Source organism: Pseudophryne corroboree, chromosome 2, assembly GCF_028390025.1.
Source record: "Pseudophryne corroboree isolate aPseCor3 chromosome 2, aPseCor3.hap2, whole genome shotgun sequence".
Classification (NCBI taxonomy): domain Eukaryota; kingdom Metazoa; phylum Chordata; class Amphibia; order Anura; family Myobatrachidae; genus Pseudophryne; species Pseudophryne corroboree.
In genome coordinates, this window is record NC_086445.1 from 206,118,237 (window position 1) to 206,132,957 (window position 14,721).

Here is a 14,721-nt window from a genome sequence, read left to right on the forward strand (position 1 = left end):
AAATAGCTATGTGACTCCCCTAAAAATGTCCTCTTGTCATCCCTCTCACTACACAAAAGCTTATATAGTTTTTGCTGCTCCTCCACTAACGCTGACATCTTGCTCCGCACCATAAAACTATGCACTTCACTGCACGAGCCCCACTGTCTGTGCAAGCTTCTGCTCCTCCACTAACGCTGACATCTTGCTACGTAACACCATTTGGGCAGTAAAGGCGTAAACTAGGTCCAAAGATGGCTTTATACTTTGATAATACTGTCCATTGTGTACATATGCATAGCCAGTACACTTGGAAGACAGGGCACAGTATTTTATAAGGGAGGCAGTTAAAATACCGCCAGTCGGGATCCCACTGGTCACAATACAGACGTTGGAATCCCGACAGGCGGTGAAGTGCCGTCGCCGGAATACTGGCGAGACAGGCTGTTCTCCCTCTGTGGGTGTCCACAAAGCCCATGGAAGGATATTATAACCTGTGGCAAGTGCAGCGAGCTACTGTGTCTGCAGCATGGCAAGCGCAGCGAGCCTGCAAGGGGCTTTCCAGTGCTTGCTTCGCTGCTGGCATTCTGGCGGACGGGACCCCGCTTTTGTGATCATGACAGCCGGCATCCCGTCCACCGCTGAATCGTATGTATTCCTTTTATAATAACTTTCTTTTTATTATAATTGCAGTGTTTACTCTGGTCACCAGTCTATATTAATTCCTCCTATGGAGTTGGAATCCAACCTATGCCTGTGGCTTTCTGCAGTGAGTCAGTACAAGATTAGAGATACATTCTGTTCCTATTCTGTAATGGAAATGTGCTCAAAAGGACTTGGTAACCAGATTGAGGTGCTAAAGGTAAGACTACAAGTACAGGTATACGCTGTGCTGTACACACACTGCTTCCCTGCGCAGTCACGCTTACACAAGGAGACTCAGTCACTTACTCAGGGTGACGGTGAGCTAACACTGTAGCAAGTTTCTCAATGTCATTGTTAGTTAATATTTTTAACCATTGTGCTACTCTTTCCCCCCTTCATTCTTTGTCATTGCAAATAAACAGTTTATGACTGTGTACGGTTATACAGGTAGTTCTGGTGTATGTCATACATGCACACACAAGCAGTTGTGGTCAGGGGAATCTATAGAATCTCTTCCATCTCAGTCACTGTTATGGACCTATAAACTGTGACCTAGTCATCACCCTTAGTTGTTCAATTTGTTAAATATCAAATAGCAGCTGCCAACCCTAAGGGGTATATTCAATTAGGGTCGGATCCATTCCGACATGCATTTGTCGGAATGGACCCGACAACCCCTATTCAAATCTCATCCCAATTCGACTTTTAAAAAGTCAAATTGAGATGAGGGACCCAGAGGAGGAGAGGGGGGTCGAGCCGCGAGGAGACCAGCGGGGAGACGGAGGAGATCAGCGCTACAGTAGTGCTGCAGGAGGTTGTCTCACAGCCGCCCGACCTCACGGCAGTGTCCACCCGGCTCCAGCAAGCGTGACCTCACTTGCTGGAGTCGGATGGACGCTGCCATGAGCGGTGCGGCTGTGTGACATCCTGCTGCAGCACTGATCTCCCCTGTATGCCCTCGGCTGTCCCCCGTCTCCCTGCGGCTCTCCCCCCTCTCCTGCTCTGGGTCCGCATCTCAGTCCGACATTTTTTTATGTCGGACTGAGATGGTTGAAAAAAGGGACAAAACCTATCGGTTTTGGCCCCGTTTTCGACACAAGCACGTGGTTCGGCAGCTATTCCGCCGATCCACGTGCTTTTTGACAAGTCGAATTCCTCGACTTGTCGAATATATTGAATAGGTTGGAACCCCTTTCGACCTGAAAAAAAGTCGAAAACTGCCATCTTTTTGACAGACAGCAGCTTTCGCCGTCAATTGAATATACCCCTAAAGCTCAAGGGGGCTTGGGGTAGGCGGGGTGTTAATTCAAATACCATTTTTTAAAGACTGTTTTATCTCATACTGTTTCTATTTGTCTCCGATAGACGAAAGGCATAAATCTGTCCTACGTGCGGACCTGTGTAGTGGTGGCAGAAGAACGCCCTAGAGTCGCTCTCACGTATTCCTTTTCCAAACTTTTCAAAGATCTTGGTCTTTCTCCCCGTGCTGTCAGTACTACCTTTGGATCAAGAGTCAATACTGCTATATGTTTACAGGTAATGGAGGCAAAACTCAGCTGAGATCTCCCCATGGCTTCCTCTACTGAAGCTGAAGTCGTGTCATGTTCGCTATTTTAATATTGATAATGTTATGCTAGAACAAGTCCTAAATGAGTTGATTATAAACAATCATGCCAGCTAATATAGGGATACTTCTCGCATACCCTTATTAATAGAGGGGCATTTTGCCCAGGACATACAAAAGACATAGGAGAGAGTCTAAAGAGCTTTTATTGCTATTCCCTGATGAGTGAGAATGTAGAGAAGAGAAGACGGCTTGTTTAAAAGAGGGGAGTCTCCATCTTCATATGGGAACAAAGCAAGCTTATTATCAGCTGGGTGACATTACAAATGTGCAAATAAATATGCTAACCTTAACACAATAGTATTAGCATTAACCCTTAGACAGACCTACAGTTATGTCCTCCTACTTCTAGCCTCAATACGCCACACAGCATGAGATGCTTGGCGTGAGTTAGCCGACAGGTCTCGTGCAACTCTACTAGCGTATGGCATCTTGTTTTTTTGTCAAAAATGCATCTTAGCCACAACAAAAGCGATTAAGACGCAGCAAGAGACTGCTGTTTCATTTGATATGCCACACTTGTATATCTGTGTGCGACTGTATACAAAGCACAATGGAACTTGGCATGGACAAAAATCCATGGCCACTGCATGGTAGCACTTTGTATACAGATTCAGTCGCAGACAGATATATGCATTGCAGATCAAATTATTCCTTGTAGTCTTCTGGTGCATCCTACCTGAACCACGTTGCTGCTAAGATTAATTTTTCGGCAGGAAAAGATGCCCGGCGCGAGCAGTGTGTCAATGGACCTGGCGCACTGACAGGAGCTGTTTGCCGTGACTACAGCAATGGTGTTTGAGGACACATGTGTAACATTATTCAAGTCTTTATACTGGACCTGCTTTACTGTAGTGACCTAATCCAGTCTTAAATTACAATACAGCCAAAATCTCAAACCCTAAAACTAGACTCCGTCCTGTATGTGAAGCTCAACTCCCACCCCCAAGGCATACTTCCCAACTATTCCAATTTGCTGATCTTGAAAGGGGTGGGCTTTCATAGAGAAGTGGGTGTTTCTGTGTGGATTGGGAGGAGTTTCAGACTGACTTATTTTATCCCGATTTTGCAAGTCTAATTGTTAAGAGGGAATGAACACCTGCCCCACCAGTCTAAATCTTGTACCTCACATTGGGCCTAATTCAGATCTGATCGTAGCAGAAAATTTGTTAGCTAATGGGCAAAACCATGTTGCACTGCAGGGGGAGAGGGGGGGGGGGGGAGATATAACGTGCAGATAGAGTTAGATTTGGGTGGGGTGTGTTCAAACTGAAATCTAAATTGCAGTGTAAAAATAAGGCAGGCAGTATTTACCCTGCACAGAAACAAAACAACCCACCCAAATCTAACTCTCTGCATGTCACATCTGCCCCACCTGCAGTGCACATGGTTTTGCCCATTAGCTAACAAATTTGCTGCTGCGATCAGATCTTAATTAGGCCCAAGGTCCAGCACTGATTCTCAAATCCTGGAGCAACAGTATAGGTAAAGTAGGCTTTGGAGAGGGAAAGGCAGTGGCAGGGCACTAGACGCAATATGGAGCTGTACAAAGGCACATGTAAGAGTACAGTCGGGTGCACTGTGATACACATGACTAGGCCATGTTATTGTACTTAAGTGCTTCTATAAATGTGCAGCACATCATAATCACATGTATTTACAAAAACATAATGATACAGGTTTCTTAAATAATTCAGCAATATAATGTTATTTTTTAAACATTTTCTTTCCTTTCTGCACTTTCTCCTCTTTAGAGAAATGTTGTTGTGCACATTTTACATAATGCCATCGTTCCTATGTGATAAACGCGCTCACAGGAAATAATGTTGGTTCTTTCTTTTGCTGCTGAAGTTACTTTCCGTATCTCCAGATTCCAGAATTGTGCAAGCGGAATATATCGGATCATGTCAATTGTTTTCTTATTTCCTTTCCAGGGAACCTCAGGGCCAGATCCTACAACCGTGTATGTGGATCTCAAATCCCTTCGGCATGACAGGTATTCATGCTGCTTCACTGAATTTTTGAGTTTATTGTGAGAGAGCTACTGTATGATTATTTCCATTTGTAGGATCCGTGTCATTGTAGTACAGAACTAGAAAAATCAAACTTATTTACAGCACATTTTAAACAATAATATTACATTTAAGTATCTGATTTAGATGTTTCCTCATTTTATTTATTAACTGTTACTTATATAGCTTAGTATTTATATATACAGATTATTCCTACATGCTAACACCAAGCCTGTGAGTGATGTAGGGACTAATATACTCGCCAGTACCCCGTACAGTATGGATTGACAGATATGTTGCTTATTAAACCTAAGAGTTGCCATATTGTCGCAAAAAAAAAAAATGTCTAGTTTATACTGTCTAAAAATGAGTGTGCATTGCCTGGAACGCCTAGGGGTGTGCATTGCCTGGAACGCCTAGGGGTGTGCATTGCCTGGAACGCCTAGGGGTGTGCATTGCCTGGAACGCCTAGGGGTGTGCATTGCCTGGAACGCCTAGGGGTGTGCAGTGCCTGGAACGCCTAGGGGTGTGCAGTGCCTGGAATGCCTAGGGGTATGCAGTGCCTGGAATGCCTAGGGGTATGCAGTTCCTGGAATGCCTAGGGGTGTGCAGTTCCTGGAATGCCTAGGGGTGTGCATGGCCTGGAACGCCTAGGGGTGTGCAGTGCCTGTAACGCCTAGGGGTGTGCAGTGCCTGGAACGCCTAGGGGTGTGCAGTTCCTGGAACGCCTAGGGGTGTGCATTGCCTGGAAAGCCTAGGGGTGTGCAGTGCCTGGAAAGCCTAGGGGTGTGCATTGCCTGGAAAGCCTAGGGGTGTGCAGTTCCTGGAACGCCTAGGGGTGTGCAGTGCCTGGAACGCCTAGGGGTGTGCAGTTCCTGGAACGCCTAGGGGTGTGCAGTGCCTGAAACGCCTAGGGGTGTGCAGTGCCTGAAACGCCTAGGGGTGTGCAGTGCCTGGAAGGCCTAGGGGTGTGCAGTGCCTGGAAGGCCTAGGGGTGTGCAGTGCCTGGAACGCCTAGGGGTGTGCAGTGCCTGGAACGCCTGGAGGGTGTATGCATTGCCTGGAACGCCTTGAGGGGGTATGCATTGCCTGGAACGCATGGGGGGATGCATTGGGGGTATGCATTGGATGGAACGCATGGGGTATGCGTATTTATTTTGTGGCAGCAATTAGGAAATGAATTGTTGCCCAATTTTTACCTGAGCCGTCCAGGTGGCAGGGGAATGGTGCTGTGAATTGCATCATTGTAATTCACCACAAATCATATCATCGAGTCCCTGGACTGCCCATGACACTGGGGATGTGTTGGCAGAAATGGGGGACTGGTCTGCTCTCTTGCAGGAGCCTCGGACAGATCCACAAATTTGGCAGGCTCCCATACTTTCCAGGACAGTTGCCAAGTAGGATCTAGGAAAGAAAATGTGCCAGTGCTGTAGTCAGGACTGAAGTCATGCTTGGTAATACTCACTTGTGAGGCAGCTGCTAAGCCAAGGTACCTGAAAGCTTAGTATGGAGGATAGGAGAAAACATCATGTAACACTTGACGTACAGTTTATATATGGTGCCACATGGTATGTTTCTGCAATTCTAGAATCATCAGGCATAAATACGTGAATGACCATGTCCTTTTTTTTTTTTTTTTTTTTTGCATGAAGGGTACGCTTGGTAGAAAGGGGGTCTCCTCAGAGCCTGCTTCTACTGGAGTCTGGAAAGGTAAAACTTATATACTGTAATACGTAATCTAACCTTTTACTTACTGCATTTAGTATTTCTTGCTGTTATGTGATTATATGCACAGTGATCCAAGAAGAGTGCACTGTGATGTTTCTGCTTCACTTGTGGAAAGTAAGCTAGTGCCCTACTTGCTGCAAGCAGTATACAGATGTAGCCACCTTTATCTTGACTGGCTGAAGTGTTTGTCCCGATCGAGTATACGCAGCGTACCGGGGCGTAGGGAGGCGCGCCTAGTCACAGAGAGGCGTACCTAATCGCACGGAGGCAGGCAGAGCGTTTGGCGTTACCTTTACGTGTAATACCTGCGATCATCCACCAGATGTCGCTTTTTACAATCACCACTGCGCATGCGTGTGGTCTCCCGTAAAATACAATACTGAAATATATAATAAGGACTACTTTAGTAAGGCGTCTCATTACGCTGCATACAGTAAATACTCATTACGCTGCATTATTTAATACAGTCAATACTCATTACGCTGCATTATTTAATACAGTATATACGGTACAGACGCAAATAGTACAGCATACAGTATATGATCATCTACAGTACTTTATGAATATGTGAGCGTCCAAGTCCCAAAACAACATAAAACCAGTAGTGTACACTGTCGCAAATGGACGTGTTAGAAGTTCACTATTGCCTCTTGAGATTAGGAAATTTGTACAGTATGTTAGCGTCCTAATCCCGTAGCCATTACAGCATAATCAGAACCAACGGATTTATTCATCTGTCTGCGGCGAAGTGGTGAAGTGTTCCGCTTCCTATACTCAGAGTCCCGAGTTCGATTCCTAAAGTACGAATGCATGTTAGTTTTTTCCAGACTTTTTTTATTTTTTATTATTCACATAAACCAGGGCAAAGCTGCAGGAGCGGTTCTACTGTTAAGGTTCTATGCACCGTACACATACAATTCTGTAGCAGGGCAGACTCAATAGAAATGGCTACCACCTATGACTCCTTGCCTCACGGAAGCCCTAGGCCACGGAGCAAGTAACAGTCCAGATTTTGCAGGCTATGGGGCAATGCTGAAGGAGCGTCACAATCCCCTAGCTAACATACACGGGGGTGATAGGAATAAGCGAGGTCTATGCACATTACGGTACACCGGACTCGATCGCATAGCACACTGGCAAAATGGCCACCGCCCCTGAACCCCCACCACGTGGCAGGCAGCGCTCGGATATGGAGTGAGAGATGGCATAAGTTTTGCAGGCTACGGGGCAATGCTGAAGGAGCGTCACAATCCCCTAGCCAAAATACACAGGGGCGATAGAGATAAGCGAGGTCTATGCACATTACGTTACACCGGGCTCGATCGCATAGCAAACTGACAAAACACAAGTTTTACATAAAGCAGGGCAAAGCTGCAGGAGAGTTTCAACTGTCAAGGTTCTATGCACCGTACGGTACACATACAATTCTATAGCAGGGCAGACTCAATTGAAATGGCTACCACCTGTGACTCCTAGCTCCATGGAGGCACTTGGCTATGGAGCAAGTAACAGCACAGATTTTGCAGGCTACGGGGCAATGCTGAAGGAGCATCAGAATCCCCTTGCTAAAATACACAGGGGCGATAGGGATAAGCAAGGTCTATGCACATAATGATACACCGGACCCCATCGCATCGCAAAGTGACAAAATGTCCGAGGCATGTGAACCCCTGCCTTGTGGCAGCACTCAGCTATGGAGCGAACAACTGCATAGGTTTTGCAGGCTACGGAGTGATGCTGAAGGAGCGTCAGAATCCCCTAGCTAAAATATACAGGGGTGATAGGGATAAGCGAGGTCTATGCACATAACGATACACCGCAAAGTTCCCCATGGTTTTGATTAGGCCTTTTCTTTGAACACGGTATTTTTCACTGCCTCGCCCTACCCTCATCCCACTTTCCCCTTCCCCCCCCTGGGAGCCTGCAAAGTACATGCAGTAGACAGGGAGGGAGTTCCGATCAGGTTACAAGACATGTGCAACAGTATACTACTGTATGTAGGAAAATCCCCCGCCCACTCTGATTTATGTGAAACCTGTGTGCACCCTTCCATTGAATGTATAACAAAGAAAAAATAAAAATAAAGTGAATGTCACAGGAACATATTAAAAAAAAAAAAAGGTTGGCACTTTGGGACTCAAACCTGGGACTCTCAGCGTGGGAGGTGGGAGCCTTCATCGCTAGGTTGGTAGCGGGGAGACAATTAGCTGCCGGAGGGTACAAACTCCAAGTTTCTGTGACCCCCACAAGGCTCATGGCAAGCATCCGAACCCATGGTGGGTCTGAATTAACGGGCCCATTATAGTCTATGGGAAAATGGGTCCACTTTGTGTACTGATATCTCTGGTTCTGGGTGTCCCAGAGACTCAGGACTGGTACCATACAAAAGAGGAGACTCTTGGCTTTCGGGGCAGACCAACCACTAGTTTATGTGACACTGGAAAGGGAAACGGGAAGAAACCGTGTATCGGGTCCCCTCCAGTTGTCCGCCTAGCTTGCGCAGGATGCAGGGTTTCTAGCTAGATAGGAAATACTGTACAGAAATGCTAAGCATGGTAATTTGACATCCAGGAACATAGGGAGGAGTTTTTATCTCTCTCCATTATACTTAGAAAAATTACACTTGCCACTGTACGATACAAGATGTTCGTGCTAATTAGTACACTAGTAGAACATACTGTACAGAGATACTAAGTACAGTGATTTGGCATCCACGAACTTAGAAAGAAGCTTTAATTTCTCTCCATTGTAATCTTTCTAAGTATAATGGAGAGAGATAAAAGCTCCTCCCTAAGTTCCTGGGTGTCAAATTACCGTCCTTAGTATCTCTGTACTCTATGTTCTACTAGTGTATTAATTAGCACGAACAGCTTGTAACTTACTGTGGCAAGTTTAATTTTTCTATGTATAATGGAGAGACAAAAGCTACTCTGTAAGTTCCTAGATGCCAAATCACCATCCTTAGTATCTCTGTACAGTATGTTCTACTAGTGTACTAATTAGCACGAACAGCTTTTAACTGGATGCCAAATCACCGTACGTAGTATCTCTGTACAGTATGTTCTGTTAGGGTACTAATTAGCACGAACAACTTGTAACATACAGCGGCAAGTTTAATCTTTCTATGTATAATGGAGAGAGATAAAAGCTCCTCCCTAAGTTCTTGGATGCCAAATCACCATACTTAGTATCTCTGTACAGTATGTTCTATTAGGGTACTAATTAGCTGTTCGTGCTAATTAGTACCCTAATAGAAAATACTATACAGAGATACTAAGGACGGTGATTTGGCAACCAGGAACTTACGGAGGAGCTTTTATCTCTCTACATTATACATAGAAAGATTAAACCTGCCACTGTATGTTGCAAGCTGTTTGTGCTAATTAGTACACTAGTTGAACATACTGTACATAGATACTACGGACAGTGATTTGGCATCCAGTAACTTAGGGTGGAGCTTTTATCTCTCTCCATTATACTTAGAAAGATTACAATGGAGAGAGATTAAAGCTCCTCCCTAAGTTCCTGGATGCCAAATCACTGTACTTAGTATCTCTGTACAGTATGTTCTACTAGTGTACTAATTAGCACGAATAGCTTGTAACGTACAGTGGCAAGTTTAATCTTTCTATGTATAATATAGAGAGATAAAAGCTCCTCCCTAAGTTCCTGGTTGCCAAATCACCATCCTTAGTATCTCTGTATAGTATTTTCTATTAGGGTACTAATTAGCACAAACATCTAATTATATATATATAGAAAGATTAAACTTGCCACTGTATGTAACAAGCTGTTCGTGCTAATTAGTACACTAGAAGAACATACTGGAGACTCGGATTCATAGAGTACTTGCATTTCAAAAGCACAGTATTTTCCACCGCCTTCCGCTAGCCCATCGCCCTTCCCCCCTGGGAGCCTGCACAGGTCATGCAGTAGACAGGGAGGGAGTTATTCACATAAACCAGGGCAAAGCTGCAGGAGCGGTTGTACTGTTAAGGTTCTATGCACCATACGGTACACATACAATTCTGTAGCAGGGCAGACTCAATTGAAATGGCTACGCCTGTGACTCCTTGCCCCATGGAGGCCCTCGGCTATGGAGCAAGTAACAGCACAGATTTTGTAGGTCACGGGGCAATGCTGAAGGAGTGTCAGAATCCCCTAGCTAAAATACACAGGGGTGATAGGGATAAGCGAGGTCTATGCACTTAACGATACACCGCAAAGTTCCCCATGGTTTTGATTATGCCTTTTCTTTGAACACAGTATTTTCCACTGCCCCTCCCTACCCCCATCCCACTTTCCCCTTCCCCCCTGGGAGCCTGCAAAGTACATGCAGTAGACAGGGAGGGAGTTCCGATCAGGTTACAAGACATGTGCAACAGTGTACTGCTGTATGTAGGAAAATCCCCCGCCCACTCTGATTTATGTGAAACCTGTGTGCACCCTTCCATTGAATGTATAACAAAGAAAAATAATAATAATGAAGTGAATGTTACAGGAACACATTAAAAAAAGGTTGGCACTTCCTTCCCATTGGTGTTGGTTTATGCCTTAGGGGACTCGGACGCTAATACTAGTATTTCAAAAGCACGGTATTTTCCACCGCCTCTCCCTACCCCCATCCCCATTCCCCCTGGGAGCCTGCACAGGTCATGCAGTGGACAGGGAGGGAGTTCAAGTCAGGTACAATACACAAATGCCGACGATCTACAGTACTGTGTTGCTCAGTTAGTTGCGTCGGAATACACTAATTTATACTCATTACCGCTGTATATTTGTATATAGCGGAATTAATCGCTGCTGCAGATTTACTTTGATTTATGTGAAACCTGTGTGCACCCTTTCATTGAATGTATAACAAAGAAAAAAAATAAAGTGAATGTTACGGGAACATATATATAAAAAAAAAGGTTGGCACTTTGGGACACAAACCTGGGACTCTCAGCGTAGGAGGCGAGAGCCTTCATCGCTAGGTTGGTATGGAAGGGGAGACAATTAGCTACCGGAGGGTGCCAATCCCAAGTTTCTGTGACCCCCACAAAGCTCATGGCAAGCGTCGGAACCCATGGTGGGTCTGCATTAACGGGCCCATTATAGTCTATGGGAAAATGGGTCCACTTTGCATACTGATATCTCTGGTTCTCGGTGTCCCAGAGACTCAGGACTGGTACCATACAAAAGAGGAGACTCTTGGCTTTCGGGGAACACCAACCACTAGTTTATGTGACACTGGAAAGGGAAACGGGAAGCAACCGTGTATCGGGTCCCCTCCAGTTGTCCGCCTAGCTTGCACAGGATGCAGGGTTTCTGGCTAGATAGGAAATACTGTACAGAAATGCTAAGCATGGTAATTTGACATCCAGGAACATAGGGAGGAGTTTTTATCTCTCTCCATTATACTTAGAAAAATTACACTTGCCACTGTACGTTACAAGCTGTTCGTGCTAATTAGTACACTAGTAGAACATACTGTACAGAGATACTAAGTACAGTGATTTGGCATCCACGAACTTAGGGAGGAGCTTTAATCTCTCTCCATTGTAATCTTTCTAAGTATAATGGAGAGAGATAAAAGCTCCTCCCTAAGTTACTGGATGCCAAATCACTGTCCGTAGTATCTCTGTACTCTATGTTCTACTAGTGTACTAATTAGCACAGGCAGCTTGTAACATACAGTGGCAAGTTTAATCTTTCTATGTATAATGGAGAGATAAAAGCTCCTCCCTAAGTTACTAGATGCCAAATCACCGTCCTTAGTATCTCTGTACAGTATGTTCTACTAGTGTACTAATTAGCACGAACAGCTTGTAACGTACAGTGGCAAGTTTAATCTTTCTATGTATAATGGAGAGAGATAAAAGGTCCTCAGTAAGTTCCTGGATGCCAAATCACCGTACTTAGTATCTCTGTACAGTATGTTCTATTAGGGTACTAATTAGCTGTTCGTGCTAATTAGTACCCTAATAGAAAATACTATACAGAGATACTAAGGACGGTGTTTTGGCAACCAGGAACTTAGGGAGGAACTTTTATCTGTCTACATTATACATAGAAAGATCAAACCTGCCACTGTACGTTACAAGCTGCTCGTGCTAATTAGTACACTAGTAGAACATACTGTACGGAGATACTACGGACTATGGGGGTAATTCCAAGTTGATCACAGCAGGATTTTTGATAGCAATTGGGCAAAACCATGTGCACTGCAGGGGAGGCAGATATAACATGTGCAGAAAGAGTTAGATTTGGGTGGGTTATTTTATTGCTGTGCAGGGTAAATACTGGCTGCTTTATTTTTACACTGCAAATTAGATTGCAGATTGAACACACCCCACCCAAATCTAACTCTCTCTGCACATGTTATATCTGCCTCCCCTGCAGTGCACATGGTTTTGCCCAATTGCTAACAAAAATCCTGCTGCGATCAACTTGGAGTTACCCCCAGTGATTTGGCATCCAGGAACTTTGAGAGGAGCTTTTATCTCTCTCCATTATACTTAGAAAGATTACAATGGAGAGAGATAAAAGCTACTCCCTAAGTTCCTGGATAACAAATCAGCGTACTTAGTATCTCTGTACAGTATGTTCTACTAGTGTACTAATTAGCACGAACAGCTTGTAACTTACAGTGGCAACTTTAATCTTTGTATGTATAATATAGAGAAATAAAAGCTCCTCCCTAAATTCCTGGTTGCCAAATCACCGTCCTTATTATCTCTGTATAGTATTTTCTATTAGGGTACTAATTAGCACAAACAGCTAATTAGTACCCTAATAGAACATACTGAACAGAGATACTAAGTACGGTGATTTAGCATCCAGGAACTTACTGAGGACCTTTTATCTCTCTCCATTATACATAGAAAGATCAAACTTGCAGCTGTACGTTACAAGCTGTTCGTGCTAATTAGTACCCTAATATAGAACATACTGTACAGAGATACTAAGTACGGTGATTTGGCATCCAGTTAAAAGCTGTTCGTGCTAATTAGTACACTAGTAGAACATACTGTACAGAGATACTAAGGATGGTGATTTGGCATCTAGGAACTTAGGGAGGAGCTTTTATCTCTCCATTATACATAGAAAGATTAAACTTGCCACTGTACGTTACAAGCTGTTCGTGCTAATTAGTACACTAGAAGAACATACTGGGGACTCTGACTCATACAGTACTTGCATTTCAAAAGCACGGTATTTTCCACCACCTCCCGCTAGCCCATCGCCCTTCCCCCCTGGGAGCCTGCACAGGTCATGCAGTAGACAGGGAGGGAGTTATTCACATAAACCAGGGCAAAGCTGCAGGAGCGGTTGTACTGTTAAGGTTCTATGCACCATACGGTACATATACAATTCTGCAGCAGGGCAGACTCAATTGAAATGGCTACCGCCTGTGACTCCTTGCCCCATGGAGGCCCTCGGCTATGGAGCAAGTAACAGCACAGATTTTGTAGGTCACGGGGCAATGCTGAAGGAGCGTCAGAATCCCCTAGCTAAAATACACAGGGTCGATAGGGATAAGCGAGGTCTATGCACTTAACGATACCCCAGACCCCATTGCAACGCAAAGTGACAAAATATCCAAGGCACATGAACATCCACCTTGTGTCAGCACTCAGCTATGGAGCGAGTGACGGAATAGGTTTTGCAGGCTTCGGGGCAGTGCTGAAGGAGTGTCGGAATCCCCTAGCTAAAACACACAGGGGCGATAGGGTTAAGCGAGGTCTATGCACATAATGCTACAAGGCGGGGGTTCATGTGCCTCGGACATTTTGTCACTTTGTGATGCGATGGTGTCTGGTGTATCGTTATGTGCATAGACCTCGCTTATCCCCGTCGACCCTGTGTATTTTAGCTAGGGGATTCTGACGCTCCTTCAGCATTGGCCCGTTCTTTGACCACAGTATTTTCCACTGCCTCGCCCAACCCCCATCCCACTTTCCCATTCCCCCCCTGGGAGCCTGCACAGTTCATGCAGTAGACAGGTAGGGAGTTCTGATCAGGTTACAAGACAAGATTTATGTGAAACCTGTGTGCACCCTTCCATTGAATGTATAACAAAGAAAAAAAATTATAATAAAGTGAATGTCACGTGAACTCGGACGCTCATACTGTACATGTATTTCAAAAGCACGGTGTTTATGCATTGTACATACTTCCTTTTAAACAATTACTTGCGTCTCCATACACAATCTTGCGTCTGCATACACAAGTGTTTTAACATGTTCGTTTGTGTCTGTATAAACTATTTATTTATATTGAGAACTCTCACCGTCTGACCATTGGTCACCATCTATTAACATTACAGTCATCACTGATCATTTGCCAGAGCTGTAGATCAATCCGCTGCTATACGATTGAAAGTACTGGATTAGTGGAGCATTAGCCACCCAGTGGTGGAGATGTGTAATGCATGCTGAGTATCTAGAATCGCCTCAACGCGCCTGCCTGTGATTAAACTCAGCAATCTAAGCTATCTATCGCCTTAGCGTGACTAAACGTCCGTCTAGGCGGAGAATCGGTCAAGATAAAGGTGGCTACATCTGTACCATTTGTTTCTTGTAAAGTTAGTTATATCAGACTGGCAATATAAAACCATACAGCAGGTGTGCATGCATATCAGATGGGTCACAGCATTGGATCATGGTTCTCTATGAAATGCTTGCAGTATTACTAACATTTTTATTTTATTTGGGCCAATAAACTGTGGGGGAGGGCTGTGATATA

General features: G+C 44.6%; 1 protein-coding gene across 2 annotated transcripts in view; it reads left to right on the forward strand.

The window, feature by feature from the left end:
• The window catches only part of DIP2B (disco interacting protein 2 homolog B), a 372,205-nt gene that overhangs the window by 341,690 nt on the left and 15,794 nt on the right, over positions 1-14,721 (forward strand). For both annotated transcript variants that reach the window (XM_063952252.1, XM_063952253.1), the window contains exons 31-34: positions 673-841; positions 1,990-2,160; positions 4,183-4,244; positions 5,916-5,973. In XM_063952252.1, coding sequence (XP_063808322.1) covers positions 673-841; positions 1,990-2,160; positions 4,183-4,244; positions 5,916-5,973 — 460 coding nt within the window. The remainder of the gene's footprint in view (positions 1-672; positions 842-1,989; positions 2,161-4,182; positions 4,245-5,915; positions 5,974-14,721) is intronic.